We start from the raw sequence: 26,824 nt of genomic DNA, 5'->3' as shown, positions 1-26,824 counted from the left end.
GGGGGAACAGCAGGCAGAGGCAGAGGGAGAAGCAGGAACCTAAGCAGGGAGCCTGATGTGGGGCTCTATCCCAGCACCCTGGGAACATGACCCATGAAAGCATATGCTTAACTGACTGAGTTACCCAGGCGCCCCTAAAATATGTTCTTAAAGTAGAAAAATAGACATGCATAAGTGTAGAGTTTGATAGGTTTTCAAAAACTGAACACTCCTATGTAAATAACATAAAAATCATAAAGCAAAACTTGACCAGCATCCTAGAACTCCCCCAACCTGTTTCCCCTTCAAATCACAATCTCCTAAACTACCAACCTGACTTTTAACACTGTAGGTGAGTTTTGACTGTTTTGTACTTAATGTAAATGTATTCTACTCATTTGTGACTGGCTACTTTTGCTCAATATTATGTTAGTGATATTCATCCATCTGATTGTTGATTATTGCATAATGTTCATTCACAGTGCTGCCTAATGTTGTATTGTGAGAATGTATCTTAATACTGCCATACAATTTTTAAAGTATATGTACTAATTTGCAACCAGCTGGCATGTAGGAGAGTTCAAGTAACTGCATTTCCCCCAAAACTTGGTATTTTCCATCTTTTTTACGTTAGCCATTCTGGTGGGCAATCATTGATTTTTAAATCGACTAAATAAACCTCCAGCAAACTCCTACCAAACAAAGGTCTTTATTTAGCAACCCATTCGTGCTGGGGGTGGAAAGGGGCAATGTTTCATAAAGTGGAATGCTTCAACATCAACAAGTTCAAAAAAGAAATACAGTTTGAATTACATAAGCAGAAATATCTCAGCACAGACAAGTGTTTTTGTTTAAAATACAGCCTTATTTTCAAAGAAAGCATTTCATTTGGGATTGAAGAGATATGCATATGGGCTAGTCATTTATGGAATCTGAAAACTGACATTTTTAAGATTTTGGAGGGGAGGTGTGGGATAGAAGAAAACAGTAAGGACTTTATTAACTGCACCAGTAATGATTGAGGTTTTCATAAGAAAAACACGAGGCAGTGGTTGATTTGTATTTTTATTACTGTTGCAGGGTCTCCATTTTGGTGCCTATTGGATATTGTTCCTATAAAGAATGAGAAAGGAGATGTGGTACTTTTTCTGGCCTCATTCAAAGATATAACAGATACAAAAGTGAAGATTACTCCAGAAGATAAAAAAGAAGGTTGGTACTGTTTTCAGAAAACATTGACAGATGGAGCAACATTTTGAAATTGTTTACTCAAAAACTCTGGGAGGAAAAAAAAATTGCCTTTTTAATAACAGCAACTGATAAATATTCAGAACTGTTAGCAGTCAGTATTTGGTGCCTATTCCAAAATCACAGAGACATTACATGAATTTACATTCTTGTCTGAGTAATAAAGACTCATTTGACAGGAACCAGAAGTTCATATTCCTATGCAAATAGAATGAGAATGGAAAATAGTTTACTAGAATATAAAGCATCACACCAACTTGTTTTATTAGGGAAGAAAATGAGTCAAGAGCAATAAGTGAACTTAAAATGATGTGATTAAAAGTATTATCTGTCAGTTTCATCTAAAGTGAAGTAGCTCAAAACCTAGAAGTGAAAATTTCACGTGCAAAATTAAGAATCAAGTTTAATGGTTGCTAGAGTGGACTGTCGGAAACAAATGTGTATCTGTATCTCATCATACAGAACAGTATAATGATTTGTTTTAAGGTATAAATAAGCTTTTAATGTTCTTTAAAGGAGTCTAAGGCTCTATGTTGCTTTCCTTTTAGTTATACTTTTCCTTCTGTTTATACTTATTATGAAATTTCTTGCAATTCATGCAAACTGACAAAAATTGATGCTGAAAAAATGTCAGTTTTGTTTCACTTAAACAGGAGTAGGATTAGATACTTTGGGGTGACCAGAGAAAAAGCAATCGTCATTTCAGGGATGTCCTATGTAGTAAATTCTTTATGAGAACAAGCTATTTGGCATTCAACAACTATGTCTTTTTAAGAATGAACTCTTACTCCGGTTCTTTTAAAACATATATGTTAGTGTTTTAAATATAGAATGTCTCTTGAAATGACAACCCAAAAGAGAGAACTATCATGGTACTCCCACCCCCACTTCCATCATTTAAAATGTTTGCAAATACACAACCCTTTTCCTGTGTGTTTGCATGACTAAATGGTTAGGCATATTTTACATACAAAAGGAAAGAACAGTCTTACAATGAAAGTTACGTGGATATTACAGCAAGTGTAACACCTGTCCAGTGAGAGAAAAGAAAATGTGGGAGTCAATGTGCAGTTTTGTTTTTAGTTTTGTTTGTTTTTGTTTTTGGTATTATAGGAATATGGAAGGTGAGTATGAATTGTATTTGCTCACAGCACTTGTTGACACTAAATGTGTGGATTTTCTCCATACCAAGAACCAGTTCTCCAACTTTATGGACACCAGCTGGGGGTCCTATCATGTAATTCAGCTCTGACACTACTCAGAGTTAGTGTCAGACTCCACAGGTTTATGGGTTCATTCCCACAAGACTGCCCTCAATTCAGATGCTAGTCACAAATATTGGGAGCCCAGGGTACCTGTACACTTCTGTCCTACTTGGCTTTAAAGTTGGAGGCTCTGCTACCCCACATTCCCCTCTGCGAATACGGTAATTTGTTAGAATAGCTCCCAGCACTCAGGGTAACACTTTTCTTATATTATTACAAAGGATACAACTCAGAAATAGCAAAATGGAAAAAATGCATAGGGCAAGGCATGGAGAGGGGGAATCTGAAGCTGCCATGGTCCCTGTGGGTGAGCCACACTCCCAGGACCTCAGTGTGTTCACCAGTTCAGAAGCCCTCAAGCCTGCTGCAGGAATTCTTACAGAAGTTTTATTATGTAAGCATAATTGATTACATCATTGGCCATTGGTGATTAACTCAGTCTCCAGCCCCTCTCCTCTCCCAGAAGGTTAGGCATGGGGTGAAAGTTCCAACTCCCTAATCTTGCCAGGGACCCCCAGCTACTAATCATTCATCACTGAAGCTATCTAGGGAACCCCAGCCACTAATCATTCATCAGTGTATAAAAGACACTCCTCATCTCAGAGATTCCAAAAACTTAATAGAGTTGTTTGCCAGGAACAGGAGAGAAAGACATTTATATACATGTTTATATATACACACATTTATATATATGTATATATGTTTATATATATATTTATATTTATTATGCCACAGTAAAGAATATTTAAATAAAATCATTATTCATATATTGAATATGTGTGTATATTATGTACACCCATATATGTGTAGATAGAAATATAAAACTAAAAAATATATGACTACTACTTTTTTTTTTTTTTTTGCTTCCTTTGCTTCCTTTGATTTAATTAATCTGACTTGCTTTAAACATGAGGATCATGTGTCATGGTTTTATAAAATTTAACTCATCACCTTTGTCTTAGGTCTGTCATGTCTGCTCTGCAGATAGGGAGAAATTCCTGTCCTGGAAGACTGAAATTGATAAAAGGAGCAAACTATACTTACTCACTTGGGGTTTGAAAGAGCTCAATGAAAACGCTCCTTTTCTCCACCCAAGCGCTGGACCAGCTCACAAGGGAATAAGAATAAAGCAGATGGGAGACCAGCATATCACCTTTCTTTCTGATAATACTGATAACAGAGCATCTGACATGTATCATCTACAGCAAGTGAGCTTCCCCTTTCTCAGCTCTGGATTTAGGCAGAGTTACCCTTGGTCAAGCTGTAATGAGGCAAGGCAGATCTCCCCAAATTATAAATTCAAGCTCAAGGACCAGAGCAGATCAGGTGTTCCCCAAGGCAGCTGTGCCTTAATACCGTCCTTCCAAATGCGATCCAATTAAGTTCCTCTTCTTTCCCTGGGAAGAATTGAGTAAAGGAGCAGAGAGAGGCCACATGTTTCACACTAACAGAACTGCTTGCGCATGAAAGACCGCACTTGCCATTTGGGGGTGGAGGGCATAAATTTGGATACTCTGGAACCAGTGACAATTTTACTAATTCAAAGTTCTTTTTTTTGTAATATTTTATTTATTTATTCCTGAGAGATAGAATGAGGCAGAGAGAGAGACACAGGCAGAGGGAGAAGCAAGTTCCATGCAAGGAGCCTGATGTGGGACTTGATCTCGGGTCTCCAGGATCAGGCCCTGGACTGAAGGCGGTGCTAAACCGCTGCCCCTAATTCAAAGTTCTATCTTAAAAATGAGTTTTACGTTTATATTTAAATAAATATGTTCAACTATGCTCAGTAATAGTCCAGTTTGTTTAGGGAACGTGTACGATCATGTTCTATCACTTGCAAAGTTTAAAGCAAAAAATATCAACAAAACATTTTTAACATTAACTATATAATGCAAAGTATGACTTAGGAATTTTGAAATATTTGACAACAGTCCCTAAATTTTTATAGTTTTATAACTTTTTCCTCAAATGATTATTACTTTATATGAGATTATGTATTATTTCCAACATGTACTGAGCACTTAAGAACATTTTCTTCTGTTACTACCTTATTATAAATGTCCCACCAATATTATAAAGCCAATATGGTTATAAAATGATCTTAAATAATAGATATATATTTCTTTTCTTTATTTTTAACCTGCCATTAATAGAGAAAAATACATTAAAATTCACCAATTGATGGCATGTCTTGCAGGAAAGGCACATCTTAGCGTATGATATTTTTAGAACTTCAGGATAAGTGTTTGAAAATCATTAAAATGTCACTGTGTAACTGGAGCAATATTGTTTCATAGCACTAGAAAACTCTAAGTGAGCCTGATTGACCTGGTATTGCACCTCATACAAATGTATCACTGAAGTTCACTGGGTTGTAGAAATAAGATTTGTGTTAATTAAATTAATTTTTACCAAGGCTCAATTATGGACTTTAAGAGGTATAACTTGTGCACTTCTATTTTTAAAAAATACTTTCATCATTAATATCTATATTGCTTGAGGTTTTCTTAAAGATTTTTTTTTATTTATTTATTCATGAGAGACCTAGAGAGAGAAAGAGAGGCAGAGACACAGGTAGAGGGAGAAGCAGGCTCCATGCAAGGGAGCCTGATGTGGGATCTGATCCCAGGACTCCAGGATCATGCCCTGGACCAAAGGCAGGCACTAAACCACTGAGCTACCCAGGGATCCCCCTTGGGGTTTTATTTGAAATGAAGAAAAACATATTTTATAGAAAAGGCTTGCAAGGTATGAGATACAAGGAACAGCATCAATCAGAGATTAGCATAAAATACAAAGTACTGTAGGTGTACCCGGTAGCTCTCTGAGATGTGTGTTGGGTAGGTGATCTGGGGGTGTGTGTTTTTGGTGGGGAGAAGTAGAAGAGAGGGACGGAGAAGAGAGGGAGGGTATGGAGGACTTCAGCAGAAATCTGGTGATTTTTACTACCTAATACCCTCCTTATTTTGGACATGTATTTTACTTCCATTCTAAAAATAGTGTGTAAACCACTAACTTCTATATCCATTTCCAGCATTACAATAAGGTGAGACTCTGTTCACCTCTTTTACTATCAGTAAGAAATGTTTTAATACAACTTAAAAGTGGATTAATAGTGGAGTAAGTAATTCAACAAATACTTATTGAGTATCCACTCTGCCTTCAGATTTGTATTGTTAGGGGATGTCAAAATGAAGATGCTTTGGATCATCTATACTTACCTGAAATCCTGGTTCCACCACATGTTGGGTATTAGATCTTAGACTAACTAGCTGCTTATCATCTCAGAGACTGAATTTTCTCATCTATAAAATGGGGTAATTGTACGTGTCTACATTTGTTTTAGATTGTCAAATGACAAAAATCATGGAATTTAGAAATGGATTTGATGCCCTTTATTCAAGGGAAAACACTCCATGGATTGGGAGTATACAGTGTGTCACGAGCAGTGGGTCACTCGGATTTTGGACAAGAATGAGTTTTCTAGGGACGTAGTAGGGGCAACATGGAAACAATGGGATTGGCTAGGAGATAGGGGATTTCTTTATGAGGCTAGCAAGGTCCTATATTTTAGGATAAGGTAAGCTAGCTAAAGCTGATTTGGAGGATAGTGCTTGGTGTATATTAGGATTCCTTGACAGGTATTTCCCCTAAGTGCAGCCTAGCATAGGTTTAGATATCAGGGCACTGGGTCCCATTTTGTGAGTCCCAATATATGAATCAATTTTATTGAGGTTTATAAGAAATAATATATGCAAATCATATAGGACAGAAAATATGGAATACGCTCAGTAAAAGATAGTTGTGGTCATTGTTATATTCTCTCTGTATTATTTTAATAGCTAGCTGTTATTGAGTCTCTGCCTCATACTAACAGAAACTTCATTTATTTCTCATTATAACTGTGTGAATTAGGTATTATTCTTATTTCCATTTACCAATGAATTTAAGTGCAATAATAGTTGATAAAGTTGACAGAGTAAAAAAAAAATCTTAATATAACTAAGATTTACATTTGTATAACCAAATCAAAGTCCAGAGTGTACATTATTTTCTTGGGGTTCTTTTTTTCTCTCCTAAGAGCTTGTGATCTTATGAAGGACACCGATCCAGTATTTGTGATACAGTGTAGTCAATGATAGTAGAGAGGCAGAACTGGTAAATCCTTTCCAGAAAAGGGAAAAAGATAGGGTGGGGCCAACAAGAATTGGAGCAGAGCCAAGAACTTCATAGGGAAAATAATATTTAAGCAAATCTTGAAAGACGAGTGGAGTTTGATGCACCCAACAGAGGGATATTAATTTCAGGAGCTGAACTAGCAAATAGTTGACATTTTTTGGAAGCAGATTATGAAAGTCAGGAAGCTGAAGTTTATCTCTATGTAAGTAGGCAGAGCTTAAGTCTTAAATATTGTATTACATCATTCTTTATTTTTTCTTCAAGTTTTTATTTAAATTCCAGTTAACATTTTAGATATAGATGGTGTGGAGTGTAGAAGATGTGGAGCTAGAGTTCACAGTTAGAAGTAGGACTTGACAGGAGATGAAGGCAGAAGACTGACTCCAAGTTTCTGGCCTGGGGACAATTAGGGGCTGATTTGTGTGCTTCCCAAATCCTATGTTGAACAGCCTTAAATTCACTACCTCTGCATGTGACGGCATTTGGAGATAGGGCCTTTAAAGAGGTAATTAAGATGAAATGAAGCCATTATGGTGGGCCCTAATCCTGTCTGACTGGTGTCCTCATAAGAAGAGTAGATTTAGACATAGGGAGACATGAGGGGTGTGCACGCACAGATGAAAGGCTGTGTGACCAGGAAGCAAGGGGGCAGCACCTCCCCTTTTGACTCTCAACAGATGTGCTTTTATGAAAGCAGGTCTTACATTCTCATCACCCCTGCAACCCACTTTCTAACAACCATTCATGTTAACCTTCTTTTTTTCTTTTAAAGATTTTATTTATTTATTTGTGAGAGACACAGAGAGGCAGAGACATAGGCAGAGGGAAAGGTAGGCTTCCCTGTGGGGAGCCCCGCCCCTGCCATGCAAGACCAGATCCCAGGTCCTCCTCATGTTGACCTTCTTGAAGTCTCTGGACAAACCAAGCTGGTTTATTCACACTTAACTAATACAATTCATCCTCATTTTTCTACACACCCATTTCTCAGATTTGCCCTCAATCTAACCACGTTTGTCACTCCTAGTCACCAGGGGAATCCTACTTCTTTTCGTTGTGGTCAGTTTGCCTGAACCACCTGAGCTCAGGGTGGGAGTCCTTCCCTTGGACAGCTCTGTGTTTTCTGCTGGCTTCATTCATCTGGCTTGTCTTTCTCAAACTGTGAAGAGGACCTTAAACTTGGCATACTCCTCCATTGTCTTTGAATTTCTGAAGTGCCTGCACATAATAGATAAAGAGGACATACTTGCTGATTAATTCATTTTATTAAAGGACTTTCCCCTACAAGACAATGTTCAGTTTTTTTTTAAAGTTCCTTTCCTCAGGACGCCTGGGTGGCTCAGTGGTTGACTGTCTGCCTTTGGCTCAGAGCCTGATCCCAGGATCCGGGGTCGAGTCCCACATCGGGCTCCCTGCGAGGAGCCTGCTTCTCCCTCTGCCTATGTCTCTGCCTCTCTGTCTGTGTCTCTCTCATTAATAAATAAATAAAATATTTAAAAAATAAAAAAGAAGAAAGAAGAAAAGAAGAAAGAAAGAAAGAAAGAAAGAAGAAAGAAGAAAGAAAGAAAGAAAGAAAGAAAGAAAGAAAGAAAAGAAAGAGAAAGAAAGATCTTTTCCTCTATAGTCAGTTCTATTTGTCTGTTTTCCAAACTTCATTTCACAGCAGTTCATTCATTATAACTGATCTGGTTTTCCATTCAAACCAGTTGCGCACATAATTTGTGCCTTATTGTTTCAGGCACAGGGCCCGAGGCAATTATTTTTTGTTTATTTCTTGTAGGACGCCCCAGTTTTGGTTTGAAATGCTGGTTGACACCAAGCTATGCATTATGTAACAACGACATCACCAGTTAACCCAGACCTGGAGACTTTTAATTATAATTTCTAAAAAAGTGAGCACTTCAGATTGTCTTGAGAATTTAGGGGTTGATGTGTGAGGCGCCTCATATTATCTTCAGCAGTGATACAAACCAGTATTCAAATGCAATGGCTTTCCTGGTAGCCTCACTTTTGGCAGATAGCAGCAGGTTGTCAGTATTAACTACACTGATGAAAGTTTAACATTGCACCCACCTTTTCCTCTTACTAAGTGACTTCAGAAGAAATAAAAATGAATAGCTGCACTATACAATTAGATATCAATAGCAGTTGCAAGAACCTGAAAACCTAACAGCATAAGCTTAACCAGTATGGGCTTTATTTTCTCATATTGCAAAGTGTCTGGAGCTGAGCAGCCCATGTTTAGAATGGTTACAGCAATACTGGTAGGCACTCAGGTTCTTTTTTGCCTTTCTGCTCTGCTGTCTTCATGTGTGCTGCTTGTCATTCTCATTCTTTTCATTTTTAAGTTTTTTTTTTTTTTTAAAGTAACCTACACCCAGCATGGGGCTTAAACTCACCACCCTGAGATCAAGAGTTGCGTGCTCTTCCTACTGAGCCAGCTTGCACCTTATTCTCATTCTTGTCATTTCATGGTTCTAAGATGCCTGTTGCACCTTTAGAACTCATTTCTGTTGAGACAGAAAGGATAGTGAAAGACAGAGGGCAAAGGCTTCTCCTTTTGAGGCTTTGCTTTTGTGGGCGGAAGGAGTGTCCGGGAATTTCCATCAAGTTGTCAATGACCATAACTCTTTCACATGGCCTTCTCTAGCTGGAAGAAAGGTAGGAAATCAAAGTTTTCCAGTCTATTTATAAGGTTTTCACACATTTAGAGTAGAAATAGCCAAGAGAAGAAGGACTTGGAAGTCAGGTTAGGTCAGCCAATCTAGAGTGTCTATCATTTACTGATGATTTTCTATAAGTCAGACAGATTATCCACAGATTCTGCTAGAATGGAGAAGAGTGAAACTTAAAAAAACAAAGTGAAAGCAAGTGAACTGTCCAAAACCTCGGTACCATGAGAAGATGGAGACAGGACTCAAGCCCCAGGACTGCCTGGTCTCAGAGCAGCTCTCTTTCCATCATGCCCTAGGGCCTCCTATGAAACAAATTATAGAAATTTGGAAATGAGGTGGACAGAAGTCTGGGCTTGTTGCAGTCCCTTCTCCAAACCCCACGTGTGATTGTCATCAAAACAGAAAGCTCCTGCCCCAATTCTTTTTACCATTCTTATTTCTTATTTAGAGTCCTTACTGTTCAATGTGAGATCCAAGGACCTGACACACGAGGCAGGCCCTTATCACCCTCTGAATAAGAATCTGCATTTTAGGGCAGCCCTGGTGGCACAGCGGTTTAGCGCCGTCTGCAGTCTGGGGCCTGATCCTGGAGACACGGGATCGAGTCCCACGTCGGGCTCCCTGTGTGGAGCCTGCTTCTCCCTCTGCCTGTGTCTCTGCCTCCTCTCTCTCTCTCTCTGTCTCTATGAATGAATAAATAAAATCTTTAAAAAAAAAAAAAGAATCTGCATTTTAGTAAGATCCTCAGATGATTTACCTGTGCCTCCGAATTTGAGAAGACTTTGGCCATACACATTTCTTAGAAGGGGCTTCTGTGACCACCCTGTCTGAAGGAGCCCACCTCCAGCCATCCCTTACATCAGCATGTTCATTGTCCTCATAGCATTTACTGCCATCTGAAACGAACTTCATCAAAACTAATTTCTACTGTAATAATTCTATCCTCCATTAAAATTTAGGTTACATCAGGGAACACTGTGGGTATCACTTACACTCAGTAAGTTCTCAAGAAATACTAAGGGATGGATGGATGGATGAATACATAAATGTATAAATGACGTCCAATTTAGCAAGTTTTATTATTCAGGGAGAGAAAACAACATAGCATTCTTGCTTCTTCAAAATCAGATCGTAACTATCAAAACTGCATGTCTCAGGTGTACATTCTGATGAATATATTGTTTGGCTCTTTTGTGCCTGATTTAAATCAAAGACCATTTGACATGTATTTACCTGAGTCCGTTCCCTCTCAAAACGTGTTCTTACTGCTGGTGTTGAATGGCCATTTCACTTCAAATAGAATCTTTGCTATTGGTCAATTTCCTGTTCTTGTTGATTTTTCTGATTATCTTTCAGTTTCTGGGAATCTCAATTTGGTCAATATTTTTAAGGTAACTGAAGTCATTATATATTCTGCCTGTATATACACACACACACACACACACACACACACACACACACACAAATATTCTCCAAATCATTAAGCCACTGATCAGATATTAATTACATTTGAGATGATTTTTTTGTATACATGGAATATTTTAATTTTCAGTATGGAACATTCTAATACTGTTCCCATCACTTTCTTTTGTTTACAAAGTGGAAGAAACATATGCAGATATCTTAATAGAGAGCAGTTGTCTAATGGGAGAACTATTGTAAAAGTTGATACTTTTTTGTGAGGACATCTATTTCTGCCTCCAGGAAATCTATACCAACTCTTTGTCAAATATGTGATGAAATATGAAATGAACAGCCCAGGCAGATGCTTAAGGTGATTGAAGAATCTTCATCTCATCTATATTATCTATATTAAAAGAAAAAATCCTTTGGGTTTTCTGTACATTTTCACTATCTTCATTTTTAAAATAGTCTTCCAAAGACAAATAGTGAAAGCCAAAATTTATAAACTAAGTTGCCTTTAGGGACCATGGGATAATAAGATGAGTGAAATCCTGTGATAAACTGTGGTGGAAACTGAGGCATAATGTACATGTTTTGCTTCACAGTCTTTCCATTTTAAAGAAAAACTTAAAAAAATGAAAAATAAATAAAATAAAATAAGGAAAAACTTAAAATATTCTGCAACCAATTTAAACATATCTGTGGACTGAATTTTTTCTTGGAACTTGTCATCCTTGGACAAATCTTTATGAACCTAATACCTTATTATTCTAATTTTTATAAAAGGTATTTATAGTTTTATTACTTCATGAATGGAGACATGATTTTGACCATTTTGGGGGGTGAATGTAACATTTAAAACATTTTGCAATTAAATGCCCAACTAATTGAAACACTAGACAAATGAGTATTAAGAAGATTAATAAATTCAGGCTGAGGGTTTAGCACTGCCTTCAGCCCAGGGCCTGATCCTGGAGACCCGGGATCGAGTCCCGCATCGGGCTCCCTGCATGGAGCCCTCTTCTCCCTCTGCCTGTGTCTCTGCCTCTCTCTCTCTCTATCTCTATCTCTCTCATGAATAAATAAATAAAATTAAAAAAAAAATTCAGGCTGAGAATTTTAAAAAGCCATATAACTGGACCTCTGGTTGGTTATATGCATTCTTAGTGATATTCTCTGTATCCAACAGAATTCACCTGGAGGTTGGTATTAGAGAGTGTTCCTAATTCAGGGATTATAGCTGTTATGCAACTGTCATGAATGATATGGTACAGTCTGGAACCATGGACAGATCTATGAGGTCCTGTGTCTCTGGGATCAGCATCCTATGGAGAAGCATACCTAGGTCAGGCAGGACATGGGTTTGTGCTGCAGAGGGTGGTGGTGTAGGAGTGGTTACCCTTTTTGCATTTCTTTTTATATGGGTTAGTGTGGTGATGGCTTTGCCAGTGTGAGAAAAACAGACTGTTAAGTGCCAAGAGCTTAGGTGTCAGCCTTTCAGGTAAGTGCTGGGAAACACTGAAGGGAGGGCCTGGGTCCCCAGTTAAAGGGGGTTTGAGTTTAGTTTCTGCCTCTCACGTCAATAAAAGTCAACTGTCCATCCCAGCTAGCTTGTTTGCAGACAGAAGATCTGAGAGCCCCACTGAGCAATCCTGTTCGTCTCTACAAACAGGCTTCCCCCAAATTCCATGAGGCTTTGAATGTGTTTATTTGACACATTTTGTGGGGAATGATGTGGCTCGGAGAGAACATAGAAGTTTCACTAGATAAATGTCTACTGAAATGTTCATCTAATTGCTTCAATTTCTTGAAATTATATGGTAACTCAATTTTATTTAATCTACTTTAAAAATACATCTTTCAGTTCTTGAGAAAAATATGTACAGACTCAATGTGGAGAATCAAATTTTTTGCCTAAGTATTAGCATTTCATAGCAAACATTCATATTAATGTTGATGCAAGATGGGAGGTGAGATGAATATTTATTAGCTAGAAAGCTGCTAAAATGACTGATTATATTGAGAAGAAACTTTGGAAGTTATAAATGGTGCTTATGAGCTCATTGGTGTGTGCGTTTGTTTCTTTATTGTGTTCCTTTTCCCCTTCTAGACTCTGAGCTGTGTGAAGGCGGAGCTACATCTGATTCACTTTTGAGTGAATTTAACCAGAATGGAGATTAGGGGTGGGCACATGAAAGACTGAACTGAGTGCCATTAAGAGATGAAGAGTCTTGTGGCGATTTAGAATCAGTTTAGAATGATTTTTTTTAATTTATTTATTAAAGGGAGTTTTTGAGCTAGGGAAACTCCAGCAATAAGCTGAGACTTAGGGGGTAAATGGGGGATTTTTAAGCATATGGGAAGTCTTACGTAGCAAGGTAAAATAAAGTAGCAGAACAGGCAGAGATAGTAAAACTATTGAAAAGGAAAATAACAACTTCTAATGACTAATGAAGAAAATCAATGATCCTTGTATGAAAAGGAGAAATGGGATATTCCAGATATATCTGATACAAAATTTTTAATTTATTTATACAACCTTAGTGAAAAGATGGGTAAAATATGCCTACTAGATGGAATATGAAAGCCCACACATTATAGCACAATATGAGAGACACATCTGTGAGGGCTCATCTCTCAAGAAAGTGGTTTAGGGTAATGTGATCACTAAGAAATGTACTCAGGAACATCTGAAGGAAGCTGTAAAACCCAACAGAGAAGGAGGGAATATGATAGAGCCCTGAGTCCCATTGAAGCACAGTGTTAAGAAGTAACCATCAGAGTGGCTAAGTATCATGATTTGGGTTGATTTCTCCAGTATTTACTCTCTTACATGTTTAAGGTGCCATAGTATGAGCTGAGAGCAGTCATTAAATGATGGAGCCCAAATGGGACTCCAGCTGTATTTCACCTTCAATAGAATTTCAGCAAAACCTGAATGATAGATTAATGAAATTACAAGTTAACAAATTATTTAACAACTTATTTATATACATTACAACCTAAGGACAGAAAACCAAACCATACCATTGGATCATGACTTTTTGAGTAAGTAGTCTAGCTTTGTGTTAAAAGGGAGGTTGGCTAAATTAAAGTTAAAATGAAATTATTCCTAATAATATTCTGTCATTACCTTCTGTGCACGAATAGAACTTCAGATAAGCCCAAATATCTGCTGAGGGTATTGTACCCTGGAAAACTGATTTTCAATGATTCTAGTCTAACTGCAAAGTTCCTGGGAAAATGCTGGCTACCAGTGAGTAGGAAAGGACTAGAGGGTATCCAAAAATTCTCACATAACCAGAGAACAGGAACATGGTGAATGAAAGGAGTTTCTCAAAGGCTTGACAAAATATTCTGCTCAATTACATGAGCTCATTGGCAGCCTTGGGATAACAGGAGAACCTGAAAGCCAAGAATGCTAATCAATATCTGCAGAAGTACTGCTGGCTGGCCATTTTACTCTGTGCAGTCATTGCTAGATTTGTGGATTGGAGTTATATCCATTATGTACACTAAGAAATGCATTTTTGCTGGTGTCTTTTCATAGTGACTATCACCCTTGTGCAATCACACATCATTGTTAGAATCAAAAGAGAAGCTATTAATTTGTGAGTATAATAAATGAAAGTGGTGAGAAAAAAAATCGAATGAATCAGATGATCTAGACAAAGTTGGCAAATAAGAGTTACTGTATAATCTAATGTCTTTTGGCTGGAAATAGCTACCTAGATTTTATGTTGAAAAGCCTGTTGAGGTGGCATCTTGTCTCACAGGGGAAGGCTGCTATAATCAATTACTGAACTCTGTCTACCAAGGCCATAGTGAATAGGAGAATAGAAGAAGGTGATAGTCACAAGCAAGCCAGATATTTTTCACACCTGCTGTTGAGGAAGGAGTTATCATTTTTATAACAAGTAGAAAATTGGACACTTCAACTTTCTCTTGTGGGGTTAAATCAGATACAAAACAGTGTATCTTTCACATATTGAAACATTGAAGTGTCATCTATGGTGGGGGTGGTGGTGAGAGGCCCCAAAAAAGAAGACTTCTTTATCTAAACCTTGGATCTGCATAAAGCATGAAAAAAGAAAAAGAACATTTTTCATAAGAATTCCTTATCACAAGATCACACTTATTTAGATTTGGGGCTGAATTTGTAACATCTGTTGGAAATTGAGTAAACCTAGCTGAAAATTTTATTTAAAGTGATTCCAGTCTGTGAGATTACCAGGCACACAAGTCTTCTCTGATAGGGCTTTTTTTTTTTTTTTTTTTTTTTTTTTTTTTTACTGGAAAAGTGGGTTTTATTTCAGAAATATTGTATTGAACATATTTAATTTTTTCAACATCTTTTTTTAAATTTAAATTAAATTAACCAACATATAGTGCATTATTAGTTTCAGATGTAGAGTTAAATTAGTCATCAGTTGGATATAACACCCAGTATTCATTACATCACATGCCCTCCTTAATCCTCATGCACCCAGTTATTCCATCCCCCTACCCACCACCCCTCCAGCATCCCTCAGTTTGTTTCCTATAGTTAAGAGTCTCTAATGGTTTGTCTCTCTCTTTGATTTCTTTCCATTTTGTTTTCTCTCACTTCCCCTATCCTCTGTGCTATTTCTTATATAACCCCACGTGACTGAAACCATGTTAATTGTCTTTTTCTGATTAACTTATTTTGCTCGGCATAATACCTCCTTTTCCAACATGTTGATGTAAATGGTAAGTATTCATCCTTTCTGATGGTTGAGTAATATTCGATTGTGTATGTATGTATTTGTGTGTGTATATATATATATATATATATATATATATCACATCTTTTTTTTAATTTTATTTATTTTTGAGACACACACACACAGAGGCAGAGACACAGGCAGAGGGAGAAGCAGGTTCCCTGTGGAGAGCCTGATGTAGGATTCGATCCCAGGACCCCGGGATCATGCCCTGAGCCAAAGGCAGATGCTCAACCACTGAGCCACACAGGCATCCCTACCACATCTTCTTTATCCATTCATCTGTCAAGGGACATTTGAGCTTTTTCCACAGTTTGGCTACTGTGGACACTGCTGCTATAAACATTGGGGTGCAGATGTCCCTTCAGATCACTACAGTTGTATCTTTGGGGTAAAAACCAAGTAGTGCAATTTCTGGGTCATTGGGTAGCTCTATTTTTAACTTCTTACTGTTTCCAGAGTGGCTGTACCAGTTTGCAGTCCACCATTGGGTATTTCTAATTGCAATTCTAAAAGAATCCTGAGACAAAGTTCCAAGGAACATGAGCTTACAATGAAAGTCATCAATGCTATGAGATAAATTATCATGAGCAAGAGTCACCAGAAAAAAAAAGAAATCACAAAATTGAATCTTCAAGCCTGTAGATATTAAAATTATCAGATAAGAATATAAGTATGCTTTATTTAATGAAAATTCAAGAGGGCTGTAAAATATGATAGAGGGACAAAGACTATCAAAATAGCATGTATATTTGAAGAACCGAACAGAACTTTTATAAATGAGAAAGATAATAATTAAAAATAAACTCAATGAAAAAGATGGATAGCAGGTTAGTCATAGAAAAAGAAAAAGTAAGTGAATTAGAAAAGAAGCAATCCAATTATTGCAATGTATTACACATGAAAAAAATCAAGAGAAATAGTGGTTAGAGTAAAAAGATTTTAAAAAGTGGACTTTTAGAAAAAGAATAGAATGATGGGTAATGGGGCAGCCCTGGTGGACCAGTGGTTTAGCGCCACCTTCAGCCCGGGGTGTGATCCTGGAGACCTGGTATTGAGTCCGGCGTCGGGCTCCCTGCATGGAGCCTGCTTCTCCCTCTGCCTGTGGCTCTGCCTCTCTCTCTCTGTCATGAAAGAATGATGGGTAATAAACTATTAAGGATTTTTCAAAATTAATGCAACTCAATGTTCAAATTTAGGAAGCCCAACCAATCTGAACAGAAGAAATGTAAAGAAACCAAATCTAGAAATGTCATTGTAAAACTAAAGAATACTATGTACAAAGAGAAGATCTTAAAAGCAGGCTTAGAGAAATGACTTTATCTGCAAATGGAAGCCAATTTGACTAGCATTTCTCCTCTCAACACAATAAAAGCCTGAAGAGAGTGGAACACTATCTTCCAAGTGTTGATGAGAATCAGTGCCAACCTAGAATGTTTTATCCACTTGAACTCTTGAATAATGGAGATAAGATACAGAAACTTCCACCTAAAATATAGATCATTCACTTACATCAAAACTTTCCTGTTGGACAGTTTAATATTAGAAATGAACAAGAGGAAATGACAGGAGATACAGCAGAGATTAAAGAGATAATATAATCAAAAACTTTATGCCAATAGTTTTTCAAAATTAGGTGAAATGGAAAGTTCATAGAAAAATTTTTAAAAGTTGACTCAAGAAGAGAAAGGAAATTTGAATTATCCTGTAATAATTAAACCTATCGAATCACTTGCTTAAATATTTTCCTCACAAATATTAAACTCAAATGATTTCATGAATGAGTATTCCCAAACATTTAATAAACATATAAACTCAGTCTTAAACATATTCTTTCAGAGGATAGAAAAATTACAATCTTGGCACTAAACCCAGCTAAGGACAACTTGCAAAGCATGGCAAAGAAAATGACAAGCTAATCTCACCATAAATGTAAATGCAAAGATTCTAAACAAAAAATAGAAACAGACTGAATCCAACAATGAATAAAAGCAACAATGCATTCTGAGCAAATTGAATTTATTACAGTGAAGAAAGATTTAACATTAGAAAGTGTATTAATAAATCTACCATATTAGCTGATTAATTTAGGAGACAATCTGATCATCTCAGTAAGTTCAGGAGTTCCACCACAGTACATATTAAAAATATTTTTATATAGAGCTCCTGGCAAAAATACAAATAAGGGAATCTTCTGCTTTTTGATCAAGGTTATGTCTACCAAAAAAATTGTAAAAAATGACCAATATAATAATCAATTGAAACAACACACTGCTGTTGCCATTTCTGTTTCGCCTAAGTTAGCAGCTCTGACTAGTGCCATGAGAAGGGAAAAATAAAAGATTGTTATGAAAGTAACAAAACTGTCATATTTTCAAATGATATAATTGCTTACACAAAAAGCTCAAAAGAATCTACAGATAAATACCCTGCTTGGTACAGTTGATTAGAAGTCTGATTAGAACCTGATTCTTGGGCAGCCAGGGTGACTCAGTGGTTTAGTGCTGCTTTCAGCCCAGAGCCTGATCTTGGAGACCCGGGATCGAGTCCCACGTCGGGCTCCCTGCATGGAGCCTGCTTCTCCCTCTGCCTGTGTCTCTGCCTCTCTCTCTCTCTCTCGCTCTCTCTGTGTGTGTCATAAATAAATAAATAAATAAATAAATAAATAAATAAATAAATACAAAGAGACAAAGAGACAGACTTTCAAACTTGCCATATTGGCAAAAATAAGCACAGGACACAACTGGCTGTTTTACTTATTAGACTCTCGTTAAGCCATAAAAAAGAAAAGAAAAGAGAAGAAAAGAAAAGAGAAAAGAAAAGAAAAAAGAAAAGAAAAAAGAAAAAAGAAAAGAAAGAAATCTTGCCATTTGCAAGAAATGGATGGAGTGTTTTGTGCTAACTGAAATAAATCAGTCAGAGAAAGACAAATACCATGTGATTTCATTCATATGTAGAATTTAAGAAACAAAACAAATAAGCAAAGAGGGGAAAAAAGAGGAGAGAGGAAAACCAAGACATAGCCTCTTCACTCTAAAGAACAGACTGATAGTTACCAGAGGGGAGGAGATTGAAGGATGGGGTGGGGGAAATAGAGGATATGGATTAAGGTTGGCATTTGTGATGAACACTGGGTTTTGTATGGAAGTGTTGAATCACTATTTCGTTCCCTTGAAACTAATATTACATGTATGATAACTAACTGTAATTTAAATAAAAACTTAAAAACTCATTGAAAGACATCTATAGTGATGCTTAGTAAACAATTTTTTAAAAAATAGAGGGAACTCATTTAGTTTATTACCTTAGATAATTTTGCTGTGTTAACAGCAGTGGCTGAAAATTTGTGGATAATTACAGCATTATCCTAGTAAGAAGCAGGAAAGGCATTCACCTGAGTAAGCATGCCTTGATTTCAGTGGTTAATGTAGCCCTCAAAATTTCCCTTCTTTTTTTTCATTTAACAAAGGAATATAGTTTTCACTTCTATGTTAGATATTATTAACTTCACATTTAAAAATGAGCTTTAATGTGAATATGTATGTCAAAGTTTATTATTTTAATCTAATGTTTCCCAAAGAGTAGTAGAAGTCTCGAGTATTGTTGGTAGTGCACAGTGATTTTAAAGGACACCCAAAACACTTCTTAAAAAATATATATTATACTATACTAGCACATAGATTAGAAAGCATAATCAAAGTGCAGGCATTATTAAAATGGCCTAAATACAAATAAGTGAGTTCTTTGGAAGTAAATGTTTTAAATGTGTACAAATGTTATATGACAAAGTAAGAAAAACAATATTTAAATGAGTGTAATTTGGGATACATTCTCAATTATAGGAAGACTCACCACAGGGTAGGTAAGGTGATAAATACAGAAAATAGAAATGCAGAGTTAATCTCAGAAGCATTACAGCTTTCTAGCTATTGATTTGTTTACCTATAACTAAGGGGGGAAATGTATGTCCCTGCATTGGGGCATTTTTGTCATGAAGCTAAGCTGTGTTTGATTTCTGTAGTTTAGAAAACAAAAAGCATATTTGCTTACCATAAGGAAGTCTGGACCCTTGGGTATTCATTAATATTTACAAATTTAGTCTTAAGGGTATTTAAGAGTGGAGATTATATAACTTCTTTACATTTTGTGATTTAAAAAAAGTTAAATAATCTAGTGACTCCTTTATGAGAATCCTGGGACGATTTCTTTTAGGTCAGGATATGAGTTTTAAAAATTTATTTATAGCTACTCTAATTATTATATTCAACCATGTTTTCCTCTTTTTAATTGAGCTAGAAATTTAATAATATTTAATAATATGACTAAATAATATCAAATTTTTAGCTCTTTCTGAGTTTCATTTTGTTCTTTTCTACCCTTTGCCTAAATTCTTTTTACTTTTAAAATCTTCCTAATCTATAATTTTGTAAATGCCTTAATTGTTGCTTGGAATAGAAATGATATCCAACATTATTGAATGCTTTCCATAAGCCAGTTGTTCTTCTAAATGCTTTTCATATATTTATGAACTTAATCCTGTCAACTACCCTGTAGTGTAGGGGATATTATCATCAATGAGTTTAAAAGTTAAGTACAGTGCCCACGGGTCACAAATCTGGTAAGTAGTGAGGCCAGGACTCGAACCCAAGCCTTGGTTGGCTTCAGAGTTTGATCTGCTATAATCGCTACATTAGAGAGTTTCTACACCACGGTATAAAGGAATATATAACCATGGTAATCCCTTATAAAAATGCTGCATAGTCATTCATGAAAAAAAAATGAGGAAAATACAGAAAAAAACTGAAGAAATACATGATTCCTAGGTTCATTATACGAAGAAAATCCTCTTGCATACATTCATGGATATAATCCATCCATTCCTTTTTCAATGTAAATTTCAGTACACGTTTTTAAAACAATAAGTCCATTCTCTAAAAATACTCACTTCTAGGGAATTCTTATGTAAAAACTTCATTCCTGGGACTCCTGGGTGGCTCAGCGGTTGAGCCCCTCCCTTCAGCCCAGGGCAGGATCCTGGAGTCCTGGATCAGGCTTCCTGCAGGAAACCTGCTTCTCCCTCTGCCTATGTCTCTGCCTTTCTCTGTGTCTCCCATGAATAAATACAATCTTTAAAAACAAAAACAAAAAACTTCATTCCTTCTTGTTGAAGTTTAAGACCATTTTATCATGCTTGGGTCCTTTAAAAAGGAAGAAAACTAACATTGAAAGGCCTCCTATCAATAAGGTACTTTCACCCACCTATTATCCCATTAAATTTTCTCAGAAAAAGCACTTAAAAATGTGAAAACAAATGAGTATTGCTTTATATGCTTTAGGGCCATTAGAAAATCATGTAATTCTTCTCTTCTGAATAAACTGTGTGTTTTTCTGCTACTACTTAGGTTCTCCCTGTCCCCAACCCTATAATTATATTTGCCATTTTCCTTTAAGCCCTCTTGAAGTTCATTCTACTCCTTTTGAGTCTAGAACAGTACATACTAATGCATATTATATCTCATCAATACTGAGTTTAATAAAAAGATAGCTTTTAAATGCCTGCATTTTATGCATTCTATTCCATCAGGATGGCTGTTAAAGATAGTTATGACTGTCATTCAATTTGTGAACCACCATGATCCTTGAGATAATGTCTAGTTTTTAATCTATACTTAGTCATATCTTATAATTGCAAAATCTGTAATAACTCCTTCCATACTGAACTTCAATCTGATAGTTCCCCATCACTTAAGAATATATCAACTTTCAAGATATATATTATCTCTTACCTGTTCACTCTCCTTACTGGGATTAGGGCAACCAGAGAGCTTTAACAATTAATATTTCCGTTTACTCCACTATGGCCTGCAAATAAAAACGTCAGAAGTTCCAAAGGCAGAGTGAAGTCTACATCAAGAAACTGGCTTATTACATGTACATATTTCCCAAATGTCACTAAAATGACAGTGAAAAGATTTTTTTTTTTAAGACGTAAGCTTATAGGTCAAAAATAATAGCAAAAAAATTTTAGAAACTGAAAAGCAAATTGATGTGTGCAAACTGAATGGATCTGGGAAACCTAAATCCTAACCAGTAATGCAAAAAGCTCAGAAGAAATGTGATTTTTACTGTAGCACTTTCCAAGACTCAAGAAAAGTTCCTTTTCAAAGTGACGATCATGGTAAAGCTAAAACACAAGTCATTTGAAAGTATTTTTTAAGAAGCAGCTGAATCCACAGATTTCTTCCCTTACTCTGTGCAACCAGACAACTGCCCTCCCCAAACTATTAAGTTCCCTGGGAAGCAAGTATTAGTAGGATCAAGATCTGGGTGAGTGGCAGCCCTGGTGGCGCAGCAGTTTAGTGCCGCCTGCAGCCTGGGGTGTGATCCTGGAGACCCGGGATCGAGTCCCATGTCGGGCTCCCTGCATGGAGCCTGCTTCTCCCTCTGTCTGTGTCTCTGCCTCTCTCTCTCTGTGTCTCTATGAATAAATAAATAGAATCTTAAAAAAAAAAAAAAAAAGATCTGGGTGAAAAGGAAAGAAAGTAGGATGAAGCAGAAGACTTCAGGTTCTGGTATGGTAACAGGATGACTTTTCAGAACTGTCCTGAGTTGGGTGAAGGGCCTGGACACTCAGTGCAACCAATCGCTATACACATGCTGTCCCCAGATAGTATGTGATCATTGGCAAGTGACTCTCCTCAATCATGGCATTCCTAACCATTGGAATATAAATCTTTTGGTCATGAATGCACAGCACACTCTAATAGGTGTCTGATACACTTCCCTGCCCTTGCTGAAAAATGTGAGACGTCTCCTTTTGTGAGGGTGAGACTGAAGATCTCTGGACTGAAGAAAATCAGGCACATTTGGGGATACAGGTGCTGCACTAAAAGAGGAGGAGATAAAAATATGTACATCCCAAGTACTCTGACCCTGGTCTGATTTCTCAAGTTTGCTCCTAGAACCCTAGCAGCCAAGTGTATACTCTGTTGATAAGAGTTTGGAAGAATCTTTTCAAAATAATCTGAACAGCACAGGAGGAAAGTTCTGAATATGTTGATAGTAGGATTTGCTTATGCAAATAGCTTAGCCATATCACCCTATGACAAAGAACAAATTTGACACATCTTATCCATGTGCTTAGATCTTCCATTCAGATTTATCATGTTCCATTCTTTTTTTTTTTAATTTTTTTTATTGGAGTTCAATTTGCCAACATATAGCATAATACCCAGTCCTCATCCCGCCAAGTGCCCCCCTCAGTGCCCATCACCCAATCACCCCAACCCCCTGCCCACCTACCCCTTATTTGTTTCCCAGAGTTAGGTGTCTCTCATGTTTTGTCATCCGCACTGATATTTTCACTCATTTTCTCTCCTTTCCCCTTTATTCCCTTTCACTAATTTTTATATTCCCCAAATGAATGAGACCATATAATGTTTGTCCTTCTCCGATTGACTTATTTCACTCAGCATAATACCCTCCAATTCCACCCACGTTGAAGTAAATGGTGGGTATTTGTCATTTCTAATGGCTGAGTAATATCTTAAATGTGAAGCAGATATCTAAAACTGCCTGGACTTCTACTGAAATCTTTTAATATAAAGGATATAAACTAATATAAACACAGATGAATAGTCTACCTTGAGTAAGAAGAAACTCTTTAGGAATAACAAAGCTTAATATTCAATATCTCTAGACACATTAGAATAGATATTAAATCCTAGATATTAAATCCATGAGATATAAATATAGGGTGATACAGGAAAAGAAAATAAATTTTTAAAGAAAAGTTAAATTCCAAAGTTTAAGAAAAATTTGGAAATTTAAAAATAATGATTTTTCTCAAATTTTAATAGAAATATTGGAAGATTAAGTTGAGCAATCTTTCAGAAATTTGAGCAGACTGACAAAGATGTGGAAATAGAAGAAAAGAGATAAGATTAGAGGACCATCTAGGACTGCACTGTCCTAGAATTTTCTGTGATGATGAAAATGTTCTATATTTGTGCTAATAGGGTACATACTAGTTACATATGGCTATTGAACACTTCAAGTGGGGCTAGTGGGACTGAAGTACTGAATTTTAAAAATCTATTTAATTTCAATTAATTTAAATGCAAATGTGAGAAGCCACAGGTGTCTAGCAGCTGTGATACTGAACAGCACAGATCTAGGAGGTTAAGGAACTAGATTAAAAACAGTATCAAAGAAAGAGAGAGAGAAATAGGAATAAAAAGAAACTAGAGTGAAGGACTCTATTAATCAACTACTACAAGTTTCTGGAACTGAAGGATGTGAGTTTCTGCACTGAAATTTCATAATACTGCAAACAAAAAGATGATTCTTTTGGCTTCTAGGAAAAAAAGAAAAAAGTAACATACAAGGGATCAGAAACCAGAATGACTTTGGACTTCTCAAAAGAATACCGGAAGCTAAAAAGCAGTACAGCATTGCCTTAAAAATTGGAACCCTCATGCACTGTTGGTAGAAATGCAAAATAGTATAGCCTGGGAACTAGGTGTGGAGGTCCCTCAAAAAATTAAAAATTAAAACTACCATATGATCCAACATTTCTACTTCTGGATATTTATCCAAAAGAACTAGAATCAGAATCTCAAATATTAGCACTCCAGTGTTCACTCTTGCCCTATTCATAAGAGCCAAGATGTAGAAACAACTTAAATGTCCATTGATGCATGAATGCGTTAAAAAAAATGTGTCATATACATACAATGGAATATTACTGAGCCTTTAAAAAGAAGGAATTCCAGCCTTATGCTGAGTGGATTAAGGCAGTCCCAGAAGGACAAAGATGATATGATCCCACTTACATGAGATATCTAGGTAGGTAAACTTAGGAAAGCAAAGAATAGAATGATAGTTGTCAGGGGCTAGGGTGTTGCTGCTAATCAACCAATGTGGAATTTATATCCAGCTGATATTTTTCTCTGACATGAAAGGTCTAAAAATCTACTTCCCTTCCATGCACCTTTTCTGAGGAATCTACTAGAGGCTGTGATATGCCAAAATGAGGCAGTAAACCAGAAAAATGAAGACATGAGATTTGGCAAGTGAAGAGGTAATTTGAAAGAGTGTATATTATCTTAAGATGACAGCTCAGGATAAGAGCTCTGCCCTGGGTTGAGCAAGCCATCCTGCCCAGATCAGAGCAGACAGAGGCTCTGAGGGAAGGCTTCAAGATTGGTTAATATTCCACCTGCTGCGTCAAACTTTACTGAGGGAAAATTCACATAATTAGTGAAGAGATTGGATTTTTATTAGTGATAAATATATAGAAAACAAAGCAAAAAAAATCAGATAATTATTAACTCCAAAGAAAGAAAAAAACTTGTGTGGAGAAGAAAAAATATCATACACCAAATGGCTCAACTGTCAAAATATTGTGAATGCTGAAGACTGATCTAACCAAAGTAACTCTGTAACCATATTGGGAGGAAGGGGAGATGGAAAGAGGTTGCGTGTGCTTGTGGGATGGGATATACAAGAATTAAACTCTCATCTTTTATAGTGAGAAACAAGTCAGTAGCACCTAGAGCTGGAAAGTTGAGAAAGTGAAAATATAGGCATTAGAAGTGATTACTTAAAAAAATAGCCAAAAGACATGAAAAGTTTTGTTTCTGATACAGGAAAAAATGGGATGAGAAGATCTAGAAAATTCTGGTTTTCTAAAAACTTTTGGACTATTGACAGACATGTGCATGTGTAACTTTGATTATTTTTTAAGGAAAAAATTACTGTTTAATTAACTGCACCAGGTGCACTCAAAAATTGTTAATCAACCTTCTGCTCCATCAGCACTCATCCAAACCTGCCCTAATTTATTGGTAAGTGATGAGAAATTTCCTGAAATCTTTGGAAAAACCTAAACAAAACAAAGTAAAACAAAAATCACTTGCTTTTTCACCCTGTCAGGTATTTAACTTGATGAGATGATGTTTAATAATAGAAAAAAAAGAAGGTCCTGTCTTACTCAGAAGGAAGGAATAACATTCGAAAGTCATCCTTATAAGAAGGGTCCATGTCTGAATCTGTACTGGGTGCCAGCAGGCGTATGAGTGGTCCATGTCTGAATCTGTACTGGGTGCCAGCAGGCGTATGAGTGGGTGATTTCAGCCTTTGCTAAGGCATCCAACCTAGGTCTAACTCCAAAGCCAGAAGGGGACACTTCATTCTAAAAACAAGCAAAATCAGGGTTGCACAAAGGCAAATCGTTAGTGGAGAGCACTAAAGGAGGAGCCCCAAGCCCCAGGACTAGAATTGTCCCATCTTCCTTATCAGTAAAGTGAAACAATATGAGGATGTGAATAGGTGGCTCCTTTGATTCATTTTGCCTATCAGGAGGTGTAATATTTCAGTATTAGATATTATAGATCATTTATGTCCTTCAATTTTCAGCAAAAGTGCCATTTTTCAAGTGTTTCTTGGATCCACCAGGGGGAAAAGTGCTTCTATAGTATCAGAAGGTCTATCCTGTAAAGATTATAGACTTTCTAAGACATAAAAACAGGAAATTTTCCCTCAATTTTTCTCAAAGGATAATTAGAACTTATACGGTCTCATATTTGCAGGCCCCCAACTGATCTCCATGTAACAGCTTCAAAAGAAAATCTCTCCTATCTGACCTAAGGCCTGAGTGATCCCATTGCCTGATTTGAATCTGATCAGTCACCTCTCGGGAGAAGGATATTTCACAGTCTGTCAACTCAACAAAATAAAACTTGCTGATTCAATCATGTTTATATATGGGTAAAATCTAGGATATCACATTCAAATTCAATTCCTCTAATCGCAAAAGCTTCCAAATGATCAAAGAATCCAAATATTTTCAGAAATTCCTATTAGCCCTGTTTCCATCTGTTCTAACAAATACCGGCTTTCTGGCTGCTCTAACAAAATACCATAGACTGGGTGGTTTATTTTATTTATTTATTTATTTATTTATTTATTTATTTATTTATTTATTTATTTATTTTAGACTGGTGGTTTTTTGTTTTTTGTTTTTTTTTTTTGTTTTGTTTTGTTTTTTTTTAGACTGGTGGTTTAAACAATAGACATTTAATTCTCACAGTTCTAGAGGCTGGAAAATTTGATATCCAGGTGCCAACATGATCAGGTTCTGGTAACAGCCCTCTTGAGGGCTTGCACAACTGTTGCTTCTCACCATGACTTCAAATGGCAGGTGCAAAGATGAGAGAGCTCTGGTCTCTTCCTCTTCTCATAAAGCACAAGCCCCATCATGGGAGCTACCCCCTCTTGACCCCTTCTTGACCTCCTCTAAACCTTATTACCTACCAAAGGCCTCATCTCA

At 36.6% G+C, this 26,824-nt stretch overlaps 1 protein-coding gene across 1 annotated transcript in view; it reads left to right on the top strand.

The window, feature by feature from the left end:
- KCNH8 (potassium voltage-gated channel subfamily H member 8) overlaps window positions 1-26,824 on the top strand; it is a 367,898-nt gene that overhangs the window by 161,727 nt on the left and 179,347 nt on the right. Inside the window, exon 3 of the mRNA XM_025448969.3 lies at window positions 1,060-1,191. Within this exon, the coding sequence (XP_025304754.1) occupies window positions 1,060-1,191 (132 nt within the window). The remainder of the gene's footprint in view (window positions 1-1,059; window positions 1,192-26,824) is intronic.

The sequence above is a fragment of the Canis lupus genome, chromosome 23, assembly GCF_003254725.2.
Source record: "Canis lupus dingo isolate Sandy chromosome 23, ASM325472v2, whole genome shotgun sequence".
Taxonomy (NCBI): Eukaryota; Metazoa; Chordata; class Mammalia; order Carnivora; family Canidae; genus Canis; species Canis lupus.
This window is presented reverse-complemented; position numbering and strand designations above follow the sequence as displayed.